Consider the following 14,517-nt stretch of genomic DNA (forward strand, 5'->3'; position numbering starts at 1 on the left):
AGTGTGTACAGTTTAAGAGAGGCAGCTTTCTCTATGATCCTTTGAAGTGAATGAAATGTTAGATTTGTTTCTTGTGAACACTGATGGAGAACATGTTGTGTGTTTTTTTTGTTGTCCTGCTTTGGCATCGAACACTTCCTGAAGACGTTGTCGTCCTCTCTGTCCCGGCTCGGTTTGAGGGACGCGTCCTGACACCCGACTCTGACAGAACACGTCTGTGATCATTTAAAATCATCCCACCCCCAAAGCAATTGCTCATAAATCTCAACACAAATTATTCCGCTCTGGAACAAAGCGATGAATTATTCAGAAACGACTTCTGAGAGAAAGAGCACGGAGCCGAAAACCCCAAAGTAAATACGTAATCAAAATCCTTCAGAAAGCTCGGCTGTCTAAAAATATGCTTAGACACAGGAATTCTTCTTTCCACAGACATAATTATACAAATTGCTCCGCGTCTCATTAACAAGAGAGGGGGGTAATTCGTATTAGCCATTCATAGCCTATTAATCTAATAAACTAGTTGGCTCCGTGTGTGTGTAAGAGTGTGTGTGGGTCTGTGTAATGAATTTCTATTAGATTTGTGTTTATTCCCCTTGTGCTGATAGGGGAGATGGGGGTAATGACTGAACTGGGTTCTGCCTCTGCAGATGCGTTCAGGAACACATGGAGCACAGAGGAGAGAGAACATCAATCAGCTTAATCCAATCAGACCCCGGATCTGATGACCCACGGAAACCTCGGATATAATCTGGATCTTTAATTTGTCTCGTTTCTATGATTTGTGACAGTTGGTGGTTGAGATGTGAGTTTGTTCATGACCCCGGAGGGAGGAGGGAGGTGACTCCTGGCGTCCGGCGGCCACAGTTTATTCAAACACACGTTTGATTTTTAAATACGACAAATAACACGACAAAGTGTTGCTGGGAACCTGCCAAAGAGGAAGAGCTGGCAGGAGAAGAGCCACAGACACACCTGCTGGTCGAACAGCGCTACAGAGTAAACTGCTGCTTCCAGATGTTCCTGATGTTCCTGATGCTGAAGGAGGTTATGTTTTCACCTCTGTCTGTTTGTCTGTGAACAAGATAACGCAAAAACAACTGGAAGCGTTTCAATGGAGCTCGGAGGGAGGACGAGTTACGGGTCAAAGAGGAGCTCATATGATTTTAGTGCAGATTCCAGGGATTGTTTCATCACTTCCGTTTCTCAAGACTTTCACAGTTTTTCCAGAAAGTTCTTCACTGATCTTGATTTAAAGAAAATCGAGCTCATTTAGGGAACTGATATTTATGAGTGTGTGAAAATGTAAGTTATCAACCTGGATAGGAACTGAATATTCTCTTATCTTAATGATCCAATGGAGAGAAACCTGCCTTTTGTTTTGTTTATGTTTAATTAAGATTTACTCCAAAAATAATAAACGTTGAATGTCATCTGAGGCCATATTTAAAGTTTTAAATAAAATTATAAAATTATAAAGAAAATCCAAGTTAACATTTCTTTCCGTCTCTGGAGGACGAACTTAATGTTTCTGGTGAGGAAAAAGCTGCAGATGCTAATGTCGGCTATGTCGTAAAAAACTTAAATAAAACACGTTTAAAACCAAAAGGGTTCATCATCTGGGAACCAGGAACCAGATCAGTACTCGTCATCTGCTCAACAACAAGCTGATTAAACAGGAAACTGCTTTTTCTCAGGAACATTATCAGACTCTGTTCACCTCCACAGTGTGTGTCTGTGTGTGTGTCTGTGTGTGTGTGTGTGTGTGTGTTTGTGTGTGTGTGGACTTGTGCTGAATGTTTTTGGGGAGAAACACAGAAACTTTTTTTTCCCATTAGCTCTGGTTTGACTGCTCCCATTTGTTAGCATAGCTTCTGAAGGCCCAAGGAGAGCGGAGCTATCTCACAGCATCTGGGTGATTATTCATGTGCCTGCGCTCCTGGTGGAGCTGCTGCTGCTGGTGGAGCTGCTGCTGCTGGTGGAGCTCCAGTCTCTGCTGTGGTTGTCAAAGAGCTGAGGGAGCCTGGCATCACCGCTCTGATTCAGAATGAATAGAAGTGCACAGATAAATCACTTCCCCATGCAGAGTGCTGGAGCTGCTGTGAATGAAAACCTCCGTGAGCTGCTCATAACTTCTGGGACATAAGTCAGAATCCAGAGGAAAGTGTTCTTATATGAAACTAACGTGTGCGGTGACATGTTGGACTTACAGGTTTACTTTGTGAGACCTGCTCCTGACGACACACACAACTTGAGGCCGCACACAAAACACTAAACACAAAAATACATCAACGTCTTCCTTTGAAAACGGCTTTTTTAAACTAAAACGATCTCCGTCCACACTAACACGCCTGAAAATACATATCAGGTGAGCATCAACGTGCACTGGGTAAACAGGAAGGCACGGACACCGGAATTGTTGCATATTGCTGAAACAATAACTCCACAAACACACAACTGAACTGAACAGCAGCTGTTAGCAAAGACAACAGGGTCAGTAACACTTTAAACCAACAACTAGTCCATTGACTCATTTCCTGAGCTTCACATGAGACATTTAAAACCCAAAGACTTTAAATCTAGAAAGACATGAAACAGAGAATGTCTCCAGAACAAGGATCCAGCTGATGTCCACATCGCGGGACATTCAGTTGTGATGATGGACAAATGGACAAACTGACAATTAGAGTTTTAACACAGTTAGTTAAATCCTCACTCTGAATTAAAAGTGTCTCATATCAAACTGATGCTTTTCACTTGATACGGACCATGATCCGATTGTGAGTCTGTGACCTCAGCAACACATGAACACAAGCATGTTGACATCACACACATTTAAACACAATGATCATCATACACACAACAACCCACACACTGAAGCTGCTTTAATACCTGAAGAAACTAACAACTACACACAGACATCAGGGAGTTTAGGTGTGTAACGTGAACAACAGCAGGCATTTTTACACAAGTAGGCAATTCACACACACACACACACACACACACACAAACAGACACACACAGACACACACACACACAAACAGACACACACAAACACACACACGTGCACACACACACACACACCAGCAGAGGACAATCGTTTTATCACTCAGCAGAAGTGTTTTTCTATAAACTAAACCACCCAGATATATGCCTCTGTGGTTCTTTCTCTCCCTCCATCCCCCCAGCCCCCTCTCTCTCTCTCTATCTCTCTCTCTCTCTCTCTCTCTCTCTCTCTCTCTCTCTCTCTCTTTTTATTCCTCTCCCATCTCCAGTAGAAGTGAAATTACTCTCCAGCCAGGCAGCGAGGTCAGAGAGTCTGGCCTCAGTTATTTGTCTTCTCCTCCTGTACAACGTGTGAGTGTGTGTGTGTGTGTGTGTGTGTGTGTGTGTATGTGTGTGTGTGTGTGTGTGTGTAATTGTGTGTGTACGCACCAGGGAGAGTGTGGGAGAGAGAGAGTTCCACCTCCAACGGCACACAAACAACAGATTTCCACTAGTTTTCAAATTCACAAACGAGTCTTTCAAGGCTTTTAGATTACATTTAACACACACACACACACACACACACACACACACACACACAGCCACACAGAGACGCACACAGACACACAACTGGGAAACAACAACTCTTTGTTCATATTTATCTTTGATTATAAATTCCTAGAATCTTAACATTTACTTTGTTCTGATTGTTTCAGGAACATTTGATTCTGACTCTGTTTCTCAGATCGAGTCACAAAACCAACGTTTCCTGTTGTTTGCTTCAGTTCTTCACTTTCAACTGTGAAAGGACTTTACACTCTGAAAAGTGTAAAATAAAATAAAGTAGATTTTTTTAATAATTTGTACTAAAAGTAGGATTGTGAGCTCATAACCCCGGACAGATGAAAAACCTACAATATAACAGATTAACGAGCAGATCCAGGATTTGTCCAGTTTTAAAGATGTTTTATGGCAAATAAATCCCTTCTGTTATCAGACCACTTCCTGTTCTCTCTTTTATTTCCACTATAAGAACTAGATAACCAGGTGTAAGGTTGTCAGGTGGAGGGACACGGTGTCTGTTGAACCTCAGAGCAGAAACCAGCTTGTGAGACGTCGTAGATTTAACTTTACATCGTATTTATCTCCCTCTCCTTCCTCCCACGCCCCCTCAGGCTTTTAACACATCGCTATCCGTCAGTTAATGTGTGTGACGTTGTGCGATTCTCTGTGCACAAGCATCTATGTGCGTTTGTGTGACTGTTTGTGTGTCTGCGTGTGAAACCCCTTCCCCTCGTATCTAAACGCAGTCGTCTTTCTGTCTCTATCGAACCATATTCATCACTATTAGAAATCCATAACAGCCCCCCCGTTCGGCTGCAGCCCTCTGCCTCCACGTTAGCTCGCTCTCTGCGCCTCGTTCGCCCCGAGCGTCTCCACTCGGGACGGCTCCCTGGTGAGCGATATGTCTCTGAATGTCTCTGAATGTCTCTGAATGTCTCTGAATGTCTCTGAATGTCTCTGAATGTCTCTGAACAGCCGCAGCACTCAGCGCGTCACGTCAGCCCACGAGCTGCACGTGAGCTGAGCTGTCATCCTGCCGCCAGAGCATCCAGAGCGACGCTGTGATCAGACCTGGAGCCGGGACGGGTTCCCACGGCTGAGGATTTCTACTCAAACAATCGTTTTCTGAGGAGACGCACCCGATGTACAAGCTGCGTTCAAATCTCATCTGCCAGGTTTCTTTTGTTTGCGGAGGAGGTGGCAGAGGAAACTTCTCCTGTGACACGATCAGATGTGTTTCATCAAGCGGCTGCTGGACTGAGAGAAGACGTCTGAAGCTGCAGCCTCTTGTAGGACAGACACTGACGCTTGAGCTCGAGTCGCAGCAGAACACGAGGGAGGTGAGGACAGTTAGTGTGAGTGGATCAGTCCATTGAACCAGTGAATCACAACAAGCTCCTGAATCCTGGTCCCAGAGAGATTCCACAAACACTGGGATGTCTCCCCTACAGATACAAGTTCCCTGTTTATACAAGAGTTATTAAAAAGTAACAGAAACACGAGGAAATTAAACCATCCAGTGAATTTAGAATCCTCAGAGGACAAACCACAGACGTGTCTCCTCGTCCTCCCATTGTCCACATATGAAGCCAAAATATCCCAAATGTCCACGCTGTCATCTTGTGTTTATGACGTCATTTGGAGTCTTTGAGTAAAATGTATTTAACGTCTACTTAGATGTTTATGTTTGGTCCATTTTCCAATCTGCTAACATGGAGGAGGCAGGGTTTATGGTCTACAGTCTACTACAGCCTGCCACCAGGGGGCGATACAGATGATGTCATGTCATGTCGTCCATCTCTATAACTTTATTTTTCTTATTGAATAGAGAAACATGTGGAAAGTGAAGAATAAACCATTTTCATAGTTTCATAGTTCATTACAGCTGGATGTTTGAACTTCCAAATGTCTGATAAGTGTGTAAAGAAGAATCCAGTTTTAACAATCCTTTCATAAATACATAAGAGTCAAAGTCAAACATCAGATCGTTTGTTTTTTTATGAAAGTAATCTCCCCTGGATCCGAAGTGACTGGATGAGTGTGAGTTTGTGTTGATGCTCATTTCCCAGCGTCTCGGCTCGTGGAGATTGTTCCACGGCTGAAACCGAGCAGCTTCCATTACGGCGCCATCTGTCTGTCACGGAGGATTTTAGCATCAAATCAAACTCTGACGTGCTCAGTGAGCGGAGCCGGGCGTCAGCTGATCGCCTGCAGAGCGCAGTGACGGATGTAGAGTGTTAATGTCAGTCGCTCTAACCTGCTGCTCTCTCTTCAGTCGGTTCTGCCACTGCAGCGCCTGCATCACGATCGCCTCCCACCTCCTCTCCAGGTTGATTGACAGCAGCTGCAGGGCCTCCCGGTGCTGCTCCGCCTCGGGGCCCACCTCCGCCATGGGGCCCGACTGTCCCAGAGGTGGAGATTGGGGAGAGTTACAATTATCACACTGTTCATATGATTAATCTCTGGATTATTTGGAATCAACATCAAACCCGGCGTGGTTAGATTGTGTGTTTGTGTTCACGCACCTGACTCTGCTGCAGCAGCTTCTGGCAGAGCTTCAGAACGGAGGAGACTCCTCGGCGTCGGGCTCGCACCTCCACACACAGAGACTGGAGAGAAGAGAAGAAGAAGAAGAAGAAGAAGAGAGGCAGGGTCAGACACATCACCAGTATTCAAATCAATGGGTTTATTTAAAGATTGGAAACCAGGAGGTGATCCAGCCGTCATGTCTAAAGTGTCCAAGCAACTTTCACTTCATGAGAACTATTCCTGATTGAGGTTCTACTGTCATTGAGGAGGTTCTCAGGATCCAGCTGGTTCCTCTAAGGTTCTGGAGTTTCTGGGAATCTCATTGGGTTCCACTGGTCATTGAGAAGGTCTCCTGTCGCTTTGAAAGCTTTAATGGTCACAGAGAAGTTCCTAGAGGTGGTTTAGGAGGTCAGTGTGACATTAGGACGATCCAGTGACTGCTGAGGAGGTTCTACAGGTCATACAGGAGTTTCTATAGGTCTTTATAGAGGTTCTACTGGTCATTGAGAAGGTCTCCTGTCGCTCTGGAAGGTTTATTGGTCACAGAGAACTTTCTAGAGGTCGTTTAGGAGGTCCAGTGTTATTTGTGACGATCCAGTGACTGCTGAGGAGGTTCTACAGGTCATAAAGGAGTTTCCATGGGTCTTTATAGAGGTTCTACTGGTCATTAAGAAGGTTGTGTGTGTAGATTGGGGAGGTTTCTAGGTTCTAATACCATGTTCTGGAGGCGTTTCAGCCTTTTGGGTCCTCCAGGCTGTGAGGTCTGAACGCTCCTGATCATCATCACGTTACAAACACACTCTGGTTTCTTCTACTTTAATTCATCTGTTTCATTCAAACCAGAACAAACTAGGGGCCAACTTTGTTTTTACTTATTCATTCATTTTCCCGCAGTTAAACTCGGGTCATTCAAAACTGTTTATTAGCATGAAGTCAAATTCAGCTCATCAGCAGTAACAGTGCATAAAATAAATGACAACAGCCCATGTCCCCCCCCCCCCGCCTCCCCCCTGCTCCCGTCTAATAAATGCAAAAGAGAGAGGAAACAGAAACACAAGGATTGGCAGTGCCTATTATAAATCACTATATGCTGATGAGTTTCCACACGCAAAGGTCAGCGGGTGTGTGTGTGTTTGCATGTTTGAATGTTTACATATGCATGCATGTGCACAAGTGTGTGTGTGTGTGTGTGTGTGTGTGTGTGTGTGTGTGTCTGTGTGTCTTTGTGTGTCTGTGTGTGCCACAGAGAATTCAGGGGACGGCCTTACTCGTCTGCGGCAGAGACCAAACACGTCCAAGCCCCAAACTATTTATGCTAATCCTGCCCGCTCGCTGAAAAGCACTTCCTTTACATTTTCTTTACATTTTCCAATAAATATTAAACACTATTACAATGAAATGGGATTCTCTCTCTTTCCCGCTCTCTCTCACACACACACACACTCACACACACACACACACACACACACACACACACACACACACTCTCTACTCTTCTTCCTCTGTCTTTCATCTCCTCTTTCTCGCTCTCTTCAGTTTAGCATATTTGTGGCGCGTGTTGTTGTCTAAACAGGAGATGGGGATCCAGAATACAGCAGACAGGATCAAGAGGACAAGCCTTGTGTGGGTGTTAGTGTGTGTGTGTGTGTTAGTGTGTGTGAGTGTGTGCGCACATTTGTGGGGCTGCAGATAAATTTATTCCAAACAGGAGGTGTGTATTACATTGAAGGAGGAGGCTCTAAACAACAACAAAACGACTGAGTGATACTCGCTCTGCGCCAAATAACTGCAGCAGACAGCGTGAGGCAGCACGGGAGGAATTCAACCAGATTGAAGCTGCAGAAATAATTCAACATATTAGAATCAGAGGACGACGGTGATAACTGCAACGTGTGGGTCCGACACACAACATGCACGTCTGATCACATTAGTTATAGACACGAGCTGAAGACCTGGAAAGCTTCCTCACATCAGCCTTCGAGCAGAGAACACAAATCAGATGTGGGAGATCTGTGGAGCCCAGATTTCCTCCTCCTGATAACATGGAGTGGATGTTACAATCAGGAAATATGGATTCAAATGAAAGCAGTTTGGTGTTTTTCACTTTTTTGAACTGAAGTGTATGTTTATATAAGGTTTGTGGTTTCTCATCAGGAGGTCCAGGTTTCGTTTTTGGTGACACATCATCCACTGTCTCATGTTAATTCACCAATGTGCACGATTCCTGTTGTGAAATGTCCAAACACTGAGCTGTGTACATATTTAATATAAGCAAGGTAACACATTCAGAACACGTGTAACACACAATAAGTGTGTCTGAGAAAATAGATGTGTAATTGGTCTTTCTGTTCCTATGTAAAGCATTTATTTAAAAAAAATTCAAAGGATACGAAGAGAACAAATAAATATGACTTTTATCAATATCTATATTTTGAAGGAGGTTTGAGCAGCTTCAGTTGTCAGAAGAGTGTTTTCTCTGAAAGTTTATTTTTGGACAGAAGAGAAATAGAGAATCCTAAGTCTCTATTGTTTCTGCACTGCTGGTTTTTATGCACTGATCCCTCTCTCTCTCTCCCTCTCTCTCTCTCTCTCTCCCTCCCTCCCTCTCTCTCCCTCCCTCCCTCTCTCTCTCTCTCTGGCCGGTCGAGCCTGGCTGGGCCCATATTGACTCAGAGGGCTCTACAGACACAGTCAGACAAATATTTGCTAAAAAGCTTTCCTTCCAAAATACATGGAGAGTCGTGGAGCGGCTGCAGAGGAAGAAAAAGAGTCAGAGATCGTGGAGAGGGGGAGGAGGCAGACAAACTAAAAGAGCGATAGGCCGAAGCAGAGTAACGGGACTGAGGACGGAGAGAACGACAAGAGATTAAAGAGACTTAAAAAGAAACAGTGAGAAAGAAAGAAACGGACAAAGACAGGAAATGAAAACGATCCCAGCGAGAGGCGGCTGCTGGGTTCTCATGTGAAACTGGAAAGAAATGGAAACTCAGAAAAACCACAGACGATCTGTGTTCTTCATCAAGTGATGGAGAAATCCATCAGGTGGTTTCATGAACTCCTGCAGGATCCTACTGTTGGTTCAAGAGGATGGTTTTATGACTCTAGTAGAAAGTCTGGGCTCTTTGTCGAGATGCAGAATCACATGAACATCATCATCTTCCAGGTCACTGGTCTGTACTGGTTGCTCATACTGGTCTGTCAGAGGATCACCTCCAGACCAGTTCAGTCCTCGGGCGGGGTATGTACGTCTGTAAGTTTAAGTGTTTCAGAGTGAGACGTGGGCGATCAACCCTGATGAGAGAGAGAGATTGTGCAGACATTTCCTCGACAAATAAAATCCATAAAGACGAAGAGCGGAGCAGGAGGAGACGCTGCTCCTTCATGTCCAGAGAAGCTTGTTGAGGTCGACCAGCTTCTGATTTCACAGAGACGTCCCGTGAACACACTGGAGAGACGACACATCCGGCCTCAGATCCTAACAGCTGCAGCATGAGGCTGGAAGAGGCGTCTTCACCTGATGTCTCCAAGAACCCTGATTACTCTGAGAATCCTGATTTCTGTAAGAACCCTGATTTCTCTAAGAACCCTGACGAGAACCCTGATGTGTCTAAGAACCCTGATTTCTCTAAGAACCCTGAATAGAACCCTGATTTCTCCAAGAACCCTGATTTCTCTAAGAACCCTGAATAGAACCCTGATTTCTCTAAGAACTCCAACGAGAACACTGATTTCTCTTAGAACCCAGATGAGAACCCTGATTTCTCTAAGAACCCTGATTTCTCTAGGAACCCTGATTTCTCTTAGAACCCTGATTTCTCTAAGAACCCTGATTCCTCCTCTGGAGTAACGTCGTTTCTGTCGTGTACGTCATGTTCAAGGTCGAGCGACATTAACCACAGAAGAAGAACGTGACGAGATCCCTGATTTCTCTAAGAATCCAGACGAGAACCCTGATTTTTCTTAGAACCCAGACGAGAACCCTGACTCCTCCTCTGGAGTAACGTCGTTTCTGTCATGTTCAAGGTCGAGCGACATTAACCACAGAAGAAGAACGTGCGATGTCTTCATCCCGGCGTTTCTTTCCCCTCTCTCACTCTTCAGGTTCTCCACTGCCTGTCACTCAACCCTCCTGCAGCACCAGTGACCGAATCAGGATAAACAACCACGAGGAGGATCTGCACTCGTCTTTCTCTAATTCCCCCTTCACCCTGTCTCTCTCGCTCTTTGTCCTTCTTGTCTCTCTCAAGCTAGATCTCTCTCTCTCTCTCTCTCTCTCTCTCTCCCTCCTCTATCACTCTCATTCTTAAGTCTCCCTCTCCTAAAAACAAAATCCTCTTAACTCTCCTCCACCTCCTCATCTCCACAATCTAATTACCGAGACCTGCCGTGAAGAGAGGGAGCGACGGAGAGAGAGAGAGAGAGAGGGGGGGGGGGGGGGGGGGGGGGGTAGAGGAGAGTGGAGGTTGTTTGTGCTGCTGCTTCAATGTGTCAGTGTTTTTATATGATTCCTGAGTTCAGGTACGAAGAATGAGGAAGAAACTGGCCATGGAAAGAAGGAAAGAGACAGAGAAATAAAACCTACAGTGAGAAAGGACGAGAAGAAGAGAAGACAAGGACAAACTGTAGAGTGAAAGAAAGAGACACGAGTGGAGAGAGAGAGAGAGAGATTTTGGGGCTTGCACGGTGACCCAGTGGATATTTCAATCAATTACCGTTAATTAGAAATCTCTGATTAATTCTATTTGTTGATTAAGTCAATTAAAACCACGAGCACTCGTTATCTCACGACGAGCCTAATGAATTCCTGTCGACAATTTGCACCCACACACATATTCCCTCTGCTGCTGCTAACAACGCCTACAGCTACACAAACTTTGTCGTCTCCTCCCTCTCTCTCTCCGTTTTCTCTTCCTTCCTGCACTGTTTCACTCCTCTTTTCTCTCCATCCTGCTTCCACTCCTTCACTTGTTCTCTCCTGGTTACTTCTTCACTCCATTGTCCTAACTTTCAGTTCTTCTCAGTCGAAAGTGTAAACATGTGAAAGCTGCAGCACCAGGACGATCTGGAGGTTTGTTTTCGAGGACACCTTGTTGACAGCTGTCTTGTCTTTTTAAAGTTAGGAAACAGAAATCCTTGGCTCACAGCCTTGTCCTCTCATCCCGAGGCCGGCGAGTCCCAGACTGGGACCCGGGGACCTCAGGGGTCGTCCACATGGACTCCAGGCACTGGAAACAAGGCTGAACACCAGAACCACAAACTCCACCACTAAGTTCTTCAGTCTTGTTTTGGAATCCAACTTTTTGGATACTAGGAGAAGAGGATGAATCCCCACGTGTGACTGCAGGGGGCGCTGTAGCTCGGCTAGTGACATATAGAGTTGCTTTAAGTGACAGAGATCGAGCAAATAGAGACGTGATCTGAAGTTTGTGTTGGTCTAAAATATTACTCCTCAAAGTGTGATGTCACAACGAGGTCAGAAAATGACCTCATGCACATTGTTAGAAAAATCTCACACTCAACTTCCACAAGAAAACAACACAACACAAAAACACACGTATTGTTTCAGTCATTCCAGCGTCCGACACAACTCACACTCTTACATCATCTACCCATAATGCTCCTCTTCCCTCTATGTGCCTTAAGTGCCCCCCCCCCCTCTCTTCCAACAGCTAATAGGAACCAATTAGTTCCCCTTGTCCCGTCTCCCAGTAAAAGACCATGATGGGAATTCCCCCTACTTAACACCTTTCCCTTTCTAAACAGGCACCCAATTAGACGCCTGAAGGACAAAGAGACAGAGGACAAGTGGGGGCCTCAGGGTGGGGGGGAGGGGGGGACAGAGGGACGGAGGTGTGTGTGTCTGTGTGTGTGATGTTGAATGTCTTTCTCAGTTCAGTCCAGGTTTTTCAAACTGTCAAAGAAAAGCTGAAAAGAAAAACACAGAAAGTATTTTATCGTTTTATTAGAAACAAGTCGCCTGAAGACAAAAGACCAACTGAGAGTATGCAACAAGTGTGAGTGTGTGTGTGTGTGTGTGTGTAAGATACACACACATAAACACAATCCTGTTCCTTTCAGCACCAATGGATGAATCCGCCACTGAAGCCAGTTCCCTTCCAGAAGGAAACCACTGACATGAAGAAGCAGTTACTAGCGTGACCCTGATGTCCTCACTCACAGATGTCCTGCTCTTACTTCCTGCTTCTCTTTTGTATCCGAGCTCTTTTAGCAAATAACAACCAAACACTTCCTGTGCTTCCAAATCGTTTCACTTTCGAACGAGGACGTAGATGTAGCCTGAGGGTCGTCTCCTCCATCATCTCCAGAGATAACCATCTCCACACCACCATGGATCTCACAGTGTGGGGGTGCAGGTTGGGTCTGGGCCTCAAACAGCAAACAGAGCTGAAACATGGAGAAACCAATGAGGCTCACAGCAGAACGAGCTTCTGAGGATGTGAAGAGTTCAGAGAAGAACCCTTTGAGATGATCAGTGGTGTCGTTTGATGAAGGAGAACCTCTGTGATGGAGCTTCATGCTCATCAGGCTGGATCTCCACTGACACCTTCAGGTCTCAAATCAGCTGAAGTCCTTCTGCTGCATGTTTCAGGCCTGAGAGCTTTACTCTTAAAATATTCAGCAGCAGTAAACAAATGGAGGACATGTGAAGTTATTGTGAGCGAAAGCATTTACTGTTCTCACTAATGCAGCCGAGCGAACACGCTGCATCAATAAAACTCCATCTCCCTCTGTCCCTCTGCGTTCCTCTGCATATTCCTCTCTTCAACTCTTCCTCTCATCCGTCACTTTCCTCCACTCCCTCTCTGCATTTCACTTCACAGGCTGTTCTCTCCATCTCTGTTTGTCTCCCTCGCTTTCCCCCCCTCTGTCAATCCTGCTCTCTCTCTCTCTTTCTTTTTACCACGATCTTCTCCATCTCCATTTTTCACTCCCTCTCAATCCCTCGTTTTGTCTGTTCCTGCTGTTACTGCAGAGTAAAGTGGTTTTCTCCTCCGTCTCCATTTGTCTGCGTCTCCCCTCGCCGGCGTGTCCAGTGTCCTTCTTACATTTCGATCAGCGGAATCACAACTGGAATAAATGTTGGACTCAAACGTTGGGAGATTAGGAACAGGGGAAACTGCTCAGTGTGAAGAACCTGCAACAGGAAGAAGGACGTTCACCATGTGTCTCCCCGTCAACCTTCTCCTGACATCTGTTCCTCTCGTTCTTCCTCCTCTCATGATGTCTTTCCTTCTTCTTCTTCTTCTTCTTCTTCTTCTTCTTCTTCTTCTTCTTCTTCTTCTTCTTCTTCTTCTTCTTCTCGCCCTGTTTCTTCTTCTTCTTCTTCTTCTTCTTCTTCTTCTTCTTCTTCTTCTTCATCTCACCCTGTTCCTTCCTGCTTTTGAGCAAATTAAGAAAACATTTTCCTCATCTCACCTTCTCTCTCATCCTCCCACCTCCTCCCATCTTCTCGTTACCTCCCCTGACCTCCCTTTCTTCTCTCCCTTCGTCTCTCCGCTTCCTCCCGTGTTTTTTCTGAGCCTCATTCTTCTCCTCTCTGTCTCCACGCTGCGTGTGTTTTCATTCGCTGGCTGTCTCTCCTCCTTTAGCAGATGAAAGAGCCAAGTGTTGTCTTCTCCCAGCGAGAGGATGAAGATGAAAGTCCGATCTGTTGTGTTGATGCCGTTACCGCGGCAACGTCTCACCTGTTTACTCGCCTCCGACCCCTAACGAGCGAACCTTAACGAGAAAACACCTCTTCAAAACACCACACACACACACACACACACACACACACACACACACACACAAACAGGCAGCTGCAAGGAGAAAATACAAATATAAGCAGAGCTGCAGCTGAGGGACACACACACACACACACAGACACACAGACACACACACACACACCGACACACACAGACACACACAGCCTGTGTTCTTGGCGGGGAGTCGGTGGATCTTTAATCCTCATCATGAAGCAGGTATCGATATCAGAGCCGCGCTGCCACCCTCTATTAGCCGCCTGAGAGACGCTGAGGGGTGGCTCCATAAACTACAGGGAGGTGGGGTGGGGGGTTTGGGGGGGGGGGGTAGTTAGTGGACTACAGAGCGTACGGAGGTGATGTCACAGGGCAGCAGATACACAAACAGACACACACGCATAGGTCAGGCACATTGACGTGAATCTAAAAACATTAAATATGAATGAACTGCTCTCAGTTTGACAGACTTCTGAGAGGAATGGGAAATGTCTGCGCTGACCAACAGGACCTTGAACGCACCACGTGCACACGAGGAGCTGATCCACAGCTTCAGGCTCTTTGTTCCTGATGACTGTGTGTTAACATTTAACTTAACACAACATCCAGAGTCTTGAATCTGTGCAAAGACACTAATATGTTGTGTAGGGCTCTACTGCCTCCATGAAACATTCAGCTG

The 14,517-nt window shown here is 45.6% G+C and overlaps 3 protein-coding genes across 4 annotated transcripts in view; all 3 read right to left on the reverse strand.

Annotated features, from left to right (window-relative positions):
* LOC128450548 (zinc-binding protein A33-like) overlaps positions 1–14,517 on the reverse strand; it is a 383,902-nt gene that overhangs the window by 201,640 nt on the left and 167,745 nt on the right. The gene's annotated exons all lie outside the window — the stretch shown is intronic.
* The window catches only part of LOC128450549 (E3 ubiquitin-protein ligase TRIM35-like), a 377,361-nt gene that overhangs the window by 195,222 nt on the left and 167,622 nt on the right, over positions 1–14,517 (reverse strand). The gene's annotated exons all lie outside the window — the stretch shown is intronic.
* The window catches only part of akap6 (A kinase (PRKA) anchor protein 6), a 120,380-nt gene that overhangs the window by 9,417 nt on the left and 96,446 nt on the right, over positions 1–14,517 (reverse strand). Inside the window, 2 exon segments of the mRNA XM_053434063.1 lie at positions 5,807–5,950; positions 6,075–6,158. Coding sequence (XP_053290038.1) covers positions 5,807–5,950; positions 6,075–6,158 — 228 coding nt within the window.

Source organism: Pleuronectes platessa, chromosome 11 (genome assembly GCF_947347685.1).
Source record: "Pleuronectes platessa chromosome 11, fPlePla1.1, whole genome shotgun sequence".
Lineage (NCBI taxonomy): Eukaryota > Metazoa > Chordata > Actinopteri > Pleuronectiformes > Pleuronectidae > Pleuronectes > Pleuronectes platessa.